The 14,190-nt window shown below is 36.2% G+C and overlaps 1 protein-coding gene across 2 annotated transcripts in view; it reads right to left on the bottom strand.

The window, feature by feature from the left end:
• Positions 1 to 14,190, bottom strand: part of Tent2 (terminal nucleotidyltransferase 2) — a 51,281-nt gene that overhangs the window by 33,308 nt on the left and 3,783 nt on the right. Inside the window, exons 2-7 of one of the 2 annotated variants that reach the window (XM_021180433.3) lie at positions 11,803 to 11,976; positions 11,315 to 11,404; positions 10,262 to 10,499; positions 2,060 to 2,174; positions 1,873 to 1,964; positions 991 to 1,069 (exon numbers count right to left, since the gene is read on the bottom strand). In XM_021180433.3, coding sequence (XP_021036092.1) covers positions 991 to 1,069; positions 1,873 to 1,964; positions 2,060 to 2,174; positions 10,262 to 10,499; positions 11,315 to 11,404; positions 11,803 to 11,939 — 751 coding nt within the window. In that variant the 5' untranslated portion in view covers positions 11,940 to 11,976. The remainder of the gene's footprint in view (positions 1 to 990; positions 1,070 to 1,872; positions 1,965 to 2,059; positions 2,175 to 10,261; positions 10,500 to 11,314; positions 11,405 to 11,802; positions 11,977 to 14,190) is intronic. The other variant, XM_085830910.1, reaches the window with a different exon arrangement.

Genomic DNA, 14,190 nt, shown 5'->3' with positions numbered 1-14,190 from the left:
AATTCAAAGTAAAGTATATGACAGATTAGTATAGGCTAAAATTTAGTGAGTTCATTTAAGAGTAAAATCTTACAATTAAATGTCCTAAATCAACAATTTTGCTTTCTTTGGGAGTAATACATTTAAGCCTCATGTTTAGAGCTCACAGTTGTAATATAAGTAAAGATGTGTACTATTGCAAAATAGATAAAGTTCGTCCCTTACAATTATTGTAAGCCCCTCAAGGCACACAAATGGCCAGGCCGAGGAGACCTCAATCCACCAGTCCCCAACCCCCAGAATACTCTAAAGGCCATGATGGCTGGACCCAGCTCCTTGACACCCAGTTGCTCCCAAGAAGAGGCAGCCACCCTCCTATGTTTCTCCCAATAAACCTCTTGTATGAGGATTGTTGTGCATCTTGACTTTGTGGTACTCTGTGGTTCCCAATTGCCAGGATACCCTTCCCCTAAGAGCTGTAACACACCTGTAACACTATTTCTATTTTTTTTGTTTGTTTGTTTGTTGGTTTTTGGCTACTCACATACTTTCATTACAGCTAGCTGTTCTTTCATGCCTACCTTCCTAAGCATCTAAAACCTTTTGAGAAAAAAGAAGCTTATATATATTAAAATCTTAAGATGCCTTCAATAGAATACTTTTCAAGTAAATTCAATGATTTGCTGAATTATGCTTTTAAAACAAAAGCTAAAAGCCAAAAGTTAAAAGAAGACAAAAGATAGGTGATACACACCTATCACTCCAGAACTCAGGCTGAGGCAGGAGAAACATAAGTTCAAGGATACCCTAGGATACAGATATAGATATAGACATAGATATGGATACCAAGACCCTATCTTAAAAAGGAAAACAAAAGAAGTTTAAAAAAATTTAGTTGGAAGAAAACAACCCACATTATATCTATTCTCATCAGAAAATAAACAATTCTTACCAGAACAATTAAGTGACCAATTTAAATAATAGTACCATGAGAAGGCGTATGAGACTTACACAGTCTAGTACAGAAGTGCTTATGGACTAAGGTGAGTATATGTCGTGCTTCAGTCTTCTGATTTACCTGGAAAAAACACTGAAAAGTTAAAGTGTTTTTTCATTATTTTTCTTAGCTTGGAGTTTGATTTTTTTTTTCTTAAAAGTAACACAATAACAAAACACAAACAGCGAAGCATGTATTTTTCTTTCAAGTTACTTTTCAGAATATACACTACAAAAGTCAACCCTCAATGCTGTCTTTCATATCCATATTCCATATCTCAGCAACTACAAGAGGCTGTGTTGAGTAAGTCTACTGAATACCTATTATGATAGTACTAAGATATATTCAAAAGATCAGTTAACAAGAAATTAAAATAAATATAATCCTAAATAACACAAATGGTTGTTAATAAAAATAAAAGCAAAAGTTGTTAAGGTTAATAAATCACAATAGTCTAAACTTCACTGAAGCCTCATCCCTCACCCCCAGAAAAACTCAAAGCCCACAGCATTTTCAAGGGGGATGGAATTAAGATTTAAAAAGGGAACCACTAAGAATCCAAAGGAAAGGAAAAATATCAAGAAGATAAATACTACTACATGCTTTGCTTTACATACAGCATCCTGATAAACACTCAACCGGGTGATATTTCATACTAAGAGGTGTCGCTTGAAAAACCAAAGAAGAGCTAGCTCAAATCAACAGCTCAAAACCAATTACTGCTAGAGCTGTTCTCATGCACACCATGCTAGTGGTGCCTTACATGTGTGGGGCAGGGGAAGAGGTCTTTCTGGAACTAGAGTAAACAGAAAATTCAAATAATTAACATAAACCAAGGTCTACTCCTTTACTGGTATATCATAATAAATGACTTTTAATCATGTCTCATCACTTACTGGTTCTTCTTTAACAACTAAGCATAAATCGCCATCACTGCTTCGGGCACCAAATCCATTCAAAGATGATCCAACCAGAAAAAGTCTGCTTTCTAGAGGAGCAGAAGAAAGCCACTGTAAGAAATTGTGCAGGTATAAACAGGTCACACAGAGAGCAAAGGCGAGAAGGCAGAGAAGGCAGACGTACGTGGGAAGAGCAGCTGGATCTCTCTCTGCAGCTGTGCTCTACAGAGTTCTTTCTTCTTCAAGTCACTTGCTTGCTGCTGACAAGTTTCAAACAACTCTAGTATCTGCTGACTCAACTTGAATACACCACAAAAGAAAACAAAAGCAAAACATTTGTTCAGAAACTTATAACTACTGGACTAAGCAATATAAATTAATACTGACAGGATTTTAAAAGTAAATACATATTATCTTCTTAATACTTTCTGATTCAAAGCTACTGTTATTCAAATACAAAGAATGGCCTGGAAAACTATACGTATATTTTATAAAATAAAATGCTATGTAAGTGACAGAAGAGTAGTCAGATAACTCATAAGGAGTATCATTATGGCTCATCAAACCAAAACCCTTCCATCACTGTCTGCTTTTATGTGCACCATGAAAAGAGGATAAAATTGTATGCTTTTAAGAGTCAGGAAACCAAGTGAATAAGAATATGAAAAAGTAAGAATATGCAACAGGAACCATATACACATGACATATTCTAAAATATTCACTACAGGTCCCTTTCGAGAAGTTTGCTCAACCTCTAACAGTCACACTGTGGAATAATACTGCATGGAACAGATTTTAGGAAGTCCCCGGTCTTTTATATTCACATAAACTATCCTCTACCTTTCATAGCTTTCTTGGAACCCTGATGTCTTGAGATGAGGTTGGCCTCTGCTGATCTTCCTTTGTTTAGGCACCTACGTAGTTAACATTATCCCTTCACACCAACTCTCCCTGTCACATAGGATGATAGGACGGTAAGTGATACCCTTATATGTACTGAGCTACATGTATCACAACATAGTCTTCTGAATTTTTTTTACTATAATATCTTTCACTGGTATACTCTAATTCCCTGTTCAACTCATTTTCTTATCACCCCTACCTCGAAAATATCTTCTCTAGACCTAGTGAGGAATTCCTTGAGACCTCCTTTTTCTCCCAACCCATCAGCACCTAAGTGATCCTGATGTCCTTCCCTATACATCCACTATCCCAGAATGCATCTCTGAACTCCTCTGTTATATCATGGACTAGCAAGATTATCCCTCATGCTCTAATTCCTGTGCTGCAAAATCTCTACCTGAAGGCAATACAACACTACCTTCTCTCTAAAATTTAAATCTAACATATACAGAAAGACAAAACTAAGCTTTTTAGAAAGTAGAGTCTTTCAAATGTATGGTGTAAGGGTTGGCCTAGCTTCGTATCCTTAGCCTTTATTCTGATGTCTCTGGTTAATACTGTTCCCACTTGTCACTACTCCATTCCAAAATGTTTACTGCCTTCTTCAAGGCCCCTAAACTTACTTTCTCTTGCAGATAAGCTCACATTAAAATTTTCTAAGAAAAGCCAAGCGTAGTTGTGCACATCTGCAAATCCCAGCACTCAGAAGATGAAGGTAGGAGGATCAGGAGTTCAAGGCCATCCTTTGCTTCATAGGGAATTCCAGAACAGCCTAGGCTACATGAGACCCTGTCTCAAAGAAAAAAGGGAAAAACCTAAGAAAATTAAAAATACCAGATTCAATTCTTCATCTTGCTTAGACTTACAAATTAATATTACTGAAGGAAATCTCACCTATTTCCTTCTTGCTCTGTTCAAATCTATTCCCTCTACCAATACTTTTATATCCAATCCTGCTGTGCCTCAGGAGCACAAGCAACTCCATCAATTCTTAATCTCTTTGTTTTTCAGCTTCTCCTTCTTTGGCCTCCCCATAGTCTATTTATAACCAGCCAAAAGTCTCATTTAAGATGTTATTTTTTTTTAATATCATATTCAGAGAGCTGTTGACAACTTGACCATGAAACTGCCATGATTTTTTAAAAAAAAAAAATCTGTAAATACTTGCCCCACAAAAAGAGACAGAACAACCAGGAGAATAAAGTAGATTAAACTAAACCAAAACCAAACACTGGCAACAAATACACATAAACGACTGAGTTTCCTCCATGAACCCCTTTCTGACCTGTAAAGGTCAAACTCTAACACCAGATTGCCACAGTATCAAAACAGTGAACAGAAGGAAAGGGAAACAGCGCTAGGACAGCCCTTGAATCCAATACTCAGAGATCAAATGGTCTCTAGCTACTACTGCTTTTTGTTTCTTTCCCTCCAAACTAAAGGTTCACTGTTGATGTAGAATACAATTGATGTAGTATACAATTCTAGTAGAAACCTTCTCAAGCTATAATTTAAAAGCAAATGCAAGAAGTCCTTTGAAAGTTCAAGGACTTTAAAGGAAAGTCCCTTGTATAACAATCAAAAACTTGTCAGGCACTGAAATCTAAACAGAGCAAAGCCATGAGAAACAGAGGAAAGGTCTAGAATGATTCTGAGTACTGAACGTATTTGATAATGTTTGGGAACTATTTTGGTTACCGTAACAGGGGCAGAGTTATGTAACTAGCCTCAAAAGACAAGGGATACCACTAACCATCCTACAGGACATAAGGTTACCTGTCCCCTGGGAATATCTGATCTAAAGCACCAGTGATAGAAAAACCAAAGTTCCTGCTCTAGACAAAGAAGTGAAACAGAGACAGAGCCTGGAGTTGTGAGGCTGACCTGCCCAACTTTCTCCATCTCAAAGCAGCACAGAAGTAGCCATCTTAATCAAACACACACACACACACATTGACTGAGAGAGAGAAAGAGAGAGAGAGAGAGAGAGAGAGAGAGAGAGAGAAAGGGGGTGGAGAAAGAGAAGAGAAAGAGAGAACTAAAAACTAAAATCTCAGGAAGAAAAGGAATAAAATTTAAAAGAATTAAAAAAAAAAGAGGTTTGAGAATAATACCTGAAAAAGATGTGAAATAATTTCCATAATGTTTTTCTAAGAAAAGAATGAACAGAGAAACATTGCTAAGATAAAGCACATTTCCATGGAGACATGAGGACATTTTAACATTTTTAAAGGCCTTTTCTCATTTTAATTCACTGGGAAGATAACAATTTAAATCATACATATGAACACTAAAAATTTTATTTTAGAAAAAATTTATGACAGCAGCAAAGTATATGAAATTATTGATAAATCTATTTTTCAAAAGTTATGCAGAACATATAGACTGGAATTCACAAATACTGACATGAGAGACATCTGAGTATGTGAGGAGTAAGTCTGGTATGCTCAAGGTCTGTCCTCCCAGCACTTGGGAGGCAGAAGTGATATGAGTTTGAGGTCAGTAGGGTCTACAGAGTGATGCCCTATCTCAAAACAAAAATAAAATATGCCATACTAACAAAACTACTGGTAGATATATCAATTCTCCTGAGAGGATATGTAGATATAGTAATTTTTTAAAAAGCAGAAGGCTTCTTTCTAGAAATTAGAAAATGTGTTTTGGAAAAGTGAAAGATCAAGAACAGTCGGAGGAGAAAAAAGAAGCTAAAGAGATACAGCAGTACTGTCAAGGAAAAAAGAGAAATAAACATATGTTCATGACTAACACATGACAACCAGAACCTAACCCAAAACTAAAAAGAGGGAGAAGTATGGACTAAACTAAGATTGGTCATAGGATATGATCAGTTGGCATATTATACTAGTATAATATTGGAATGGTTAAAGCTGAAAGACTTACAGTATTGATTACATTTTATGTACATAGTTTGCTATTTGCTATAACAAGAAGATACAGGCACCCAAGTTTGTAATAAATTCAGTAAAAATGGCTAGTATAAAAGTTTTAATATCACATAAAGATTAGATTTTATTTATCTGGAAGGTTGATAAACTAGAACCCGCAGGCCAAATACAGCTTCCAGTCTGTAATATATGAACAAGTTAAATTATTTTCACATTTTATTAACTGGAGGGAAAAAAGCAAATAGCCCAAATAGCTTGACTGCTTAGAATATTTGTTATCTGGTCTTAAAAAAAAAACAAAAAAAACAAAAAAACAATGCTTGCTAATTGAAGTAGAAGCAAGTAACCCCAGTCATCACAGTGGGTAGAGTATCTGTTGCATAACACAATGAGGAAACTATAACAATGCTGAAATGAAATTTACTGTGGTTATATGTGAGCCAAAATGGTGCATATTTGTAATCCCAGCACTCAGGAAGCTAAGGCTGGAGGGCTGTGAATTTGAAGCCCCCCTGAGCCACAAAGCAGAGTCCTATCTATCCATAATCCTTATGCACTATAACACATATCATTTTCCCTGCCATCTGTTACAACTTAATGCTGCAGTATCTCTTATCCAGATACATTAACAACCTAAGATGACAGTTCACCTTCAAGGCCACCTCATTCTAAACAACTCTATTCTGCAAAAAATTATCATCCAAAAAATATAAATTCACAGTGTTATTTGATCTTTTCAAAAACTTTCAATGTCATTTGATTACACATTCAAGGACTCAAATGACTGCCTAATTAACTCACATTAAATACTGTATTCACTATACACTTTATAGGAGTAACATGTAATTGGTGATCACACTGCTAGCAACAATAGTCACTCAGTAAAATTATTAGTAATTACTGTCACAGATCATGTGATATTACAGCCGGGTCTCACAATGGGATCTCCCTATTTTTGACTCTAAGCATATTAAACTCCTCCTCTCTGCATTTCTAAAGACACAGGTCAAATCTTGGTTTTAACACTTAATAGGTAAGACTTCAAGCTAACTATTTAACTCTCTGAACTTAATCAAATTTAGTACCATAGCTATATGCCACTAGGATGTTGAAAGAATAAATATAACATGAGAACTATCAACAGAGCAGTGACACTGGTAAACAGCTGTTTCCTGGAAGAGTGAGCAGCATTTAAGCTAGGCATGATAGCACACACCTGTAATCTGAGCTTTGAGAAAGCAGAACCAGGAGGAGCATGAGTTCAAAACCAGCTATGCTACACAGGGAGATCCTATCTCCAAAACTTGTCACTTACAAGAACAAACAGAACCGCTTTCCTTCTTTTTCCTCACAAAAAGGCAAAAATAAAGTTATCACTCAAAGAAATAGGTTCAACTACAAAATCTATCTTTACTTTTCTGGGGGAAACACCTTAGTTCCAAAGATAGTACATTTGTGAGAAATTTTTTTATATGACTAAGCAAAACAGATATGGAATCTTATCTTATATGATTTATTAACAACTAAAATGAATTATACTTTATCAAATTTACAAATAATCAACGTATGCCTAGGCTACATGTAAAAGTAAGTTCTTTGGTTTGCCCTATTAGCCTAATACAAACATAAATATATCCAAAATTATTCCAATATCTATGCATAATAAACCCATTTTTAAATGTCCTACTAGCATGCATACGTTTAAAATCCATATATAGTAACTACATTCAGAGAATTCACTGCATTTGCCTTATAACATAGGCTTTCACAATATGGTATCAAGAGTTAAATTTAGAAAGTAAAACAAAGAAAGAATGAAGGGATGAGGGGAAAGCAGCACAGCACCCCACATTGGTATTTTCATTTTGCTTTCTCATCTTTCTCATTGATTTTTGTCTGCTTGTTCCTACTTCATAATAAGGAAACTGGTGGCATAGAAGGGATAAAGTATTGGGGCAGATGAACCAGCCATTGGAAAACACAGATGGAGCCTACTTCCTACCATATATATAAATTAATTACAAATGGATCAAAGTCCTAAATATAAGGAATAAAAGTAAAAATTCTTAGAGCACATTCTAACACTCAGGAGAATTATGTGACTTCAAGGAAAGCCTGGTCTATTTATCAAGTTTCAGGCTAGCTAGAGCTACATAATAAGACACTGTTGATAGGTAGGTAGGTAAGTAGGTGGGTGGGTGGGTGGGTGGATGGATGGTACATTGCGATTTTGTACCTCAATACATGGGCATCAATATTCAAGATACTGTACTGAAAGATGGTTTCTGAGATTCAACACTAATAGCCAAAGAAATCAACCAAAGAAAAACTAATAAACTTAACCACCAAAAAATGAATAATTTTTGTGCTTTAGAAGACATCAAAATAAATCTAAAAATACAATCACAGAAAGACAAAACATTTGCAAATCATCTATCTGGTAAGAGCTACTACTTAGAATATATAAAAATAATTCTTACAGTTCAGTAATAAAAAGACAATCTACTAAAATCTGGACAAAGAATCTTAATGGACACCTCCTCCAAGGAACACACAAATGTCCACCAAGTAAAAAATGAGATGCTAAGCCAGGCGGTGGTGGCGCACGCCTTTGATCCTAGCACTTGGGAGGCAGAGGCAGGCGGATTTCCGAGTTCAAGGCCAGCCTAGTCTACAAAGTGAGTTCCAGGACAGCCAGGGCTACACAGAGAAACCCTGTGTCAAAAAAAAAAAAAAAAAAAAAAAGATGCTTAGTATCACCATACATTAAGGAATGAAAACTGAAACCACTGTTATACCAGAAGGCTCCAATAAAGAGCCTCCAATAAGGCTCCAATATCCTCCAATAAGAGGATAAACCTTGAGGGACTGGAGAGATGGCTCAGCAGTAAAGAGCACTGACTGCTCTTCCAGAGGTTCTGAGTTTAATTCCCAGCAACTACATGGTGGCTCACAACCATCTGTAATAGAATCTGATGCCCTCTTCTAGTGTACTCATATAAATATAGCAAATAAATCTTTAAAAAAAAAGGGGGGGGCTGGTGAGATAGCTCTGTGAGTAAGAGCAGTGACTGCTCTCCCGAAGGTCCTGAGTTCAAATCCCAGCAACCACATGGTAGTTCACAACCACTTGTAATGAGATCTGATGCCCTCTTCTCATGTGTCTGAAGACAGCTAAAGTGTACTTATGAATAATAATAAATAAATCTTCCTAAATGGTTGAACATATTTTAACCATATTACCCAACAATTTCACTTCTGTGTACATATCAAGAGCGAAAACACATATCCACTCAAAATTCTGTATTCAAGACATTTACAGCACCATTATTAACAGCCAGAGTAAGAAACCTAAAAGTCCATCACTTGAGGAATGTTAGCAAAATATAGTATATATCTACACAATAAAATATTATTCAACCGAAAAAATGCAATTCCAACACTCAGTGAAGCTGAGGCAGGAGGCTAGTGTGTTCAAGACCAGCCTAAACTACATGGCAAGTAGTCTCAAAACAAAAACAAATCCACACTGATAAACCCTAAAACCATTACATGAAATGAAAGAACATAGGCACAAATGGCCATAGGTCACATGGTTCTATTTACAGGAAGTGGGAAGGAAAGTGAACATGGTTGAAGTATTAAGTTTTCATGGGAGTAGAGAATATGTTTTGGAAATAGGTAACTGCACAACTTTATGACCTTAGTAAAATCTACTGATCTGTACATTTTAAAAGGGTGAATTTCAATCTAAGGCCAGCTTGAACTACACAGCAAGACTCTAAAGAAAAGGAGTAAGGCAGTCAGGGAGAGGAAGTTTACAGTAGCACTCAGAGAACAAAAGGATGACAGACGTTGTGCACCTTTCCCCACTACCTACAAGTGCTTCTTAACTTTCACTAATGTAGCTGAGGAAAGCAACATTCTTCTACCATGGGATATTAAACAACTCCTTGTTCCCAATGTTCACATCATTTTCCAAGGAGGAGCAAATTCTTCCACTTAACCAAAATAACTTTTACTCATCTTTCTGATAAATCTTTCTTGGTCACACCATTTAAATGTTATTTCCCCGGAGAACATCAAAAAAAAAAAAAAAACCAATGCTTTTTACCATTTTATTACAATCTCCATAGGAATGGCCATGTTTTTCTATAGTAAGATGTTGTATTGGGTGTAGTGGTACACACCTTTCATCTGAGCACTTGGGACACAGACACAGGCAAATCTTAGTGAATTCTATCTAGACCAGTTTGCTCTACAGAGTAAATTCTAGGACCACCAGAGCTACAAAGAAACCTTGTCTCAAAAACACCACCACCACCAAGTCATTTAGTCATTCATTCAAAAAACAACAGGATGCAAGAGACTAACAAATCAAATGTCTTAGGTTCTAATCCCAAATTTTGTAAGTTAAAAAATAAAAAAATCTGATCCTGACAGGTATACTCATGACAGGAAAATCAGTGATATTCAGAAAGAAAATAAATGTAGAAAATCAGGTACTCCCGATCCTTTTAAATACATTCTTTATATGAAACTTCAAAAGGCAAAACAAACAGCTGTATTAAAATTACCTTATCTTTGGCCTCAGGCAGTGTGATTTCTCGAGGTTCTAAGAGTGGAATTTCTCGAAGAGGTGGAACACATCTGACTATATCTGGTATATAGTGCGTGTGAAACAACGGTGGCATGGAATATCTTCTGTCACCTGATAAAGGCACTAGCTGGTTGATTATAGTTGGCTCTTGGTGGGGTGAATGGAAACGCTGCCGTTTACCATCAAGAGGAAAAGCTTTTTCATCGCTTATTCTCCTGAAAACAAGCAAATATACCTTAGTGACTAAAGTCACAGCTTCCTGACCAGAGATGCATACATAATACGTGGAAACAGATAACAACAACACGGTAGCTCCTTGGTTTTAAAGGCAGCATTGTAAACTCCCTAGTGGACTTTTACTATTTACTTTCTGCACAAGAAATGCCTTCCAAGCCGGGCGTGGTGGCGCACGCCTTTAATCCCAGCACTCGGGAGGCAGAGGCAAGCAGATTTCTGAGTTCGAGGCTAGCCTGGTCTACAAAGTGAGCTCCAGGACAGCCAGAGCTACACAGAGAAACCTTGTCTCGAAAAACCAAAAAAAAAAAAAAAAAAAAAAAAAAGAACTCCTACTCATAAGTAAAAGTATATAAGGGCTAAACACATAAATGTTCATTTGTTATTTTTAATACTGAAAGTAATTACAGCATACACACTGAGTATCTCCAATTAAAATATTAATTTTTAAAAAATCTGTAACTATGAACTAATGGAACTTATTTACTCATGGCTACTAAGGCAATTTCAAAAATACACAAATAGAACTAATGAAGTCAATGGTCTTAGAACCAGTATATAACTTTTCCAATGACAATCCAGAAAACTTGGAATGTTCATCATAGAAACTTGTTCATAGAAACTCGGTTCTAGAAGCAGAAAGCTACATTTCAAATTCCAGCTATACCATCCGTGTCTCCATCCTTCAGCTTTTGTACAAAGAAACGAATAGGCTACACTGTCCATAATTTTATAAAACTGCTACATAGTTCTTAGGACTATAACATTTCTTCTAAAACACTCGAGAAATACTTACTTCCTTCCTCGAAATAATGGGGATGTTGAGGTCTGTATTGGACTGACAGTTCCATATGTCAGGGGCTGTAAGGACACAGCTCTAGACAAGCTACCAAAAGCAAAGAACAATAGTAATATGAATATTTTTCCTTAGAACCAAAAATTCCACACAAACTAAATACTTTACTAGTCAAAAAACAACACAAACAAAAACCCCCAAGGTTTAATAATATTTTTTCAGGGCTAGAGAGATGGCTCAGTGGTTAAGAACACTGACTGCTCCTCCAGAGGTCCGGAGTTCAATTCCCAGCCACCACAACCATCTGTAATGGGGATCCAAAGCCCTCTTCTGTCTGAAGAGAGTAACAGTGTACTCATATACATAAAATAAATAAATCTTTAAAAAATAAATAATGATAATTTCTCTATTTTCAAATACTGAACACAAAATTTTATATCAAAGAGAAAACAACTTAATGACCTGGTTCAATAGAACACCATACTTACTCTACATTTTGAAAGTTGAATTGTGCATCTATAAGTTGCTGGTGTGAATAAAGAGTTGGTGAGAGAGCAAAGAAGTTATTATGCTGTTGGTGGGTTGGAGTGAAGGGTGGACGACCCAAGATTGAGTTTGGGAACATGCTCGTGTTCACTAAAGGTAAACATGTATTCTTCCACCTATAATTCAAAAGGATAAAACTGCATTATTATAGCTTCAAGATTCAGAACTGCTTGATAAGTATCTTCTACCTAAAATAATCAGCTATCAAGTTAGTCGTTTCATTTGCAAAGTTATTTCTGATAGTTTAAATAGGCCTTACGTTCTACTATAGGTAACAAATCACTGAGTTATTCAAAATCTAAACCACATTCAAATGCTTTTAATATTATGCATGTTTCAAATTTTCTGGTGAATTTACTCTAGTAAGTTTACCTAAGTAGCAACAAATCTTTTATCACCACTATTCTAGCAACAAATCATTCAAGAAATTTAATTAAGCTGCTCAGATTGTTACATTTATTCACAACATAACTCATAAGAAGCTGCAAGCTATCATGTGAGGACCTGACTAGGCTGTGGTACTTTAGATATCTGAAGCAATGAGGAAAGTATGTCACCTACCAATTTATACATTTCCAAGATTCTTCTCAATGTCTATGCATAAAAGACACAATGACATAGTCTTGTTCACAGAGGAAGAAACACTATAGAGGACAGAGCACCTCACTAACCTAGTAAGATACTAAACGGTCCTTTTAAAAAATTTTTTCAATGACTGATCCAGCAAAGGTGTAGGTAAGGCAGCATACAAAAACCAACTGAAGTAACAATGATGCTCCCTGGCCACCTTCTTAAAATAGGCAATTAGAAAACTCTTAGCTGTGGAACTGTGTACAATATAACAATAAGCAAAATGATATAACACAGTAAAAGGGTCTGCCATGAAAAAGAGAATAACTTACTAGCTTATCTACAAGAAATGCTAATGGCTGCCAAGTACACTATCTTCCATTTAGGCTCATGCCTAAAATAACATATCACAGATCACCAAAGAGGGAGGAAAAAAAAGAAAATATGCAAAAACTATAACAATGAACAAAAAAGAAGAATGACGATAATGATAAAAGCCTAGAAAACCCAAGTATGCTATCATTTCAGCAAAGTTCATGAAAAACAGAAAAACACACAAAGATGAAAATCACTGAACAAATAAAAAATTGTCCTGGACTAAAAATTACATATACGCACAGATGAAATTTCAGAATATCCAGAGAAAAACAATTTATTAATATTCCAGAGGAGGAAATATTAAGAAGCTGGGGATCAAAAATGTCTCTGGACTTTCTAATAGCAACAGTGGAAGCCACAAGACACAAATTAATCCCTTTAACTTTTTAAAGCTTAAGTAAAATGTTCTGAAATCCCTGTCTATAGGAAAAATGAAAATATTTGTGTATATGGAGGGTAAGAAGAGAAAGGTGAGGCAAGGTGACATACACTAGTAGTCCCAGCATTCAGGAGACTAAGGTGGGAGGTGCAAACCTGTTTTCAGCCACTGGTGATACAGAGCCAAATGGATCCTCAAGAGTTCAAGGCCAGCCTAGTTATAAGTTTCAAGCTAGCTAGGGCAGCATCATGAGACTGTCTCAAAAGAAAACCCAGACTAGGGTAAATTCCCAGAAGGATAGAAAAGGGAAGTTGACAGTTCAGTCAGAGCAGAAAGATGATCTTACGATAATAATTAAGAAATGCAGCCAGGCGTGGTGGTGCACACGCCTTTAATCCCAGCACTTGGGAGGCAGAGGCAGGCAGATTTCTGAGTTCGAGGCCAGCCTGGTCTACAAAGTGAGTTCCAGGACAGCCAGGACTACACAGAGAAACCCTGTCTCGAAAAACCAAAAAAAAAAAAAAAAAAAAAAAGAAAAAGAAAAAAGAAAAAAGAACCGCAAATCCAAACAACTTTGAGCTATCTTATCTCAGTCAGAAAGGCAAAGGTCAACAAGACAAAGAGTAAAAAAAGCTGGAGGGGTTGTGGGGGAAAAGGAACCCTCAGTCATTCACTGTGGGGTTACAAACTGGTCCATGCATTCTCGAAATCAGTGTGAAGAATTCTCAAAAACTAAAAATAGCTGGGTGTGGTGGTATGTGCCTTTAATTACAGCACTCGGGAGGCAGAGGCAGGAAGACCTCTGAGTTCAAAGCCAGTTTGGTCTACAAAGGGAATTCTAGGAAAGCCAGAGCTACAGAGAAAACCTGTCTTGGAAAAAAAAAAATTAAATAGGAGGGGGGGAAAAAGAAAAAAAGCTAAAAATAAATCTACCATACTTTTTGGTTTTGTATATATTTGTTATGAATTTGCATATTAATACAAGTTTCATGTGTGTATATAC

This window comes from Mus caroli, unplaced genomic scaffold (assembly GCF_978045245.1).
Source record: "Mus caroli unplaced genomic scaffold, Mus_caroli_1 scaffold_15, whole genome shotgun sequence".
Lineage (NCBI taxonomy): Eukaryota > Metazoa > Chordata > Mammalia > Rodentia > Muridae > Mus > Mus caroli.
Note: the sequence above shows the minus strand (reverse complement) of the source record. Positions and strands in the feature narration are given on the sequence as shown.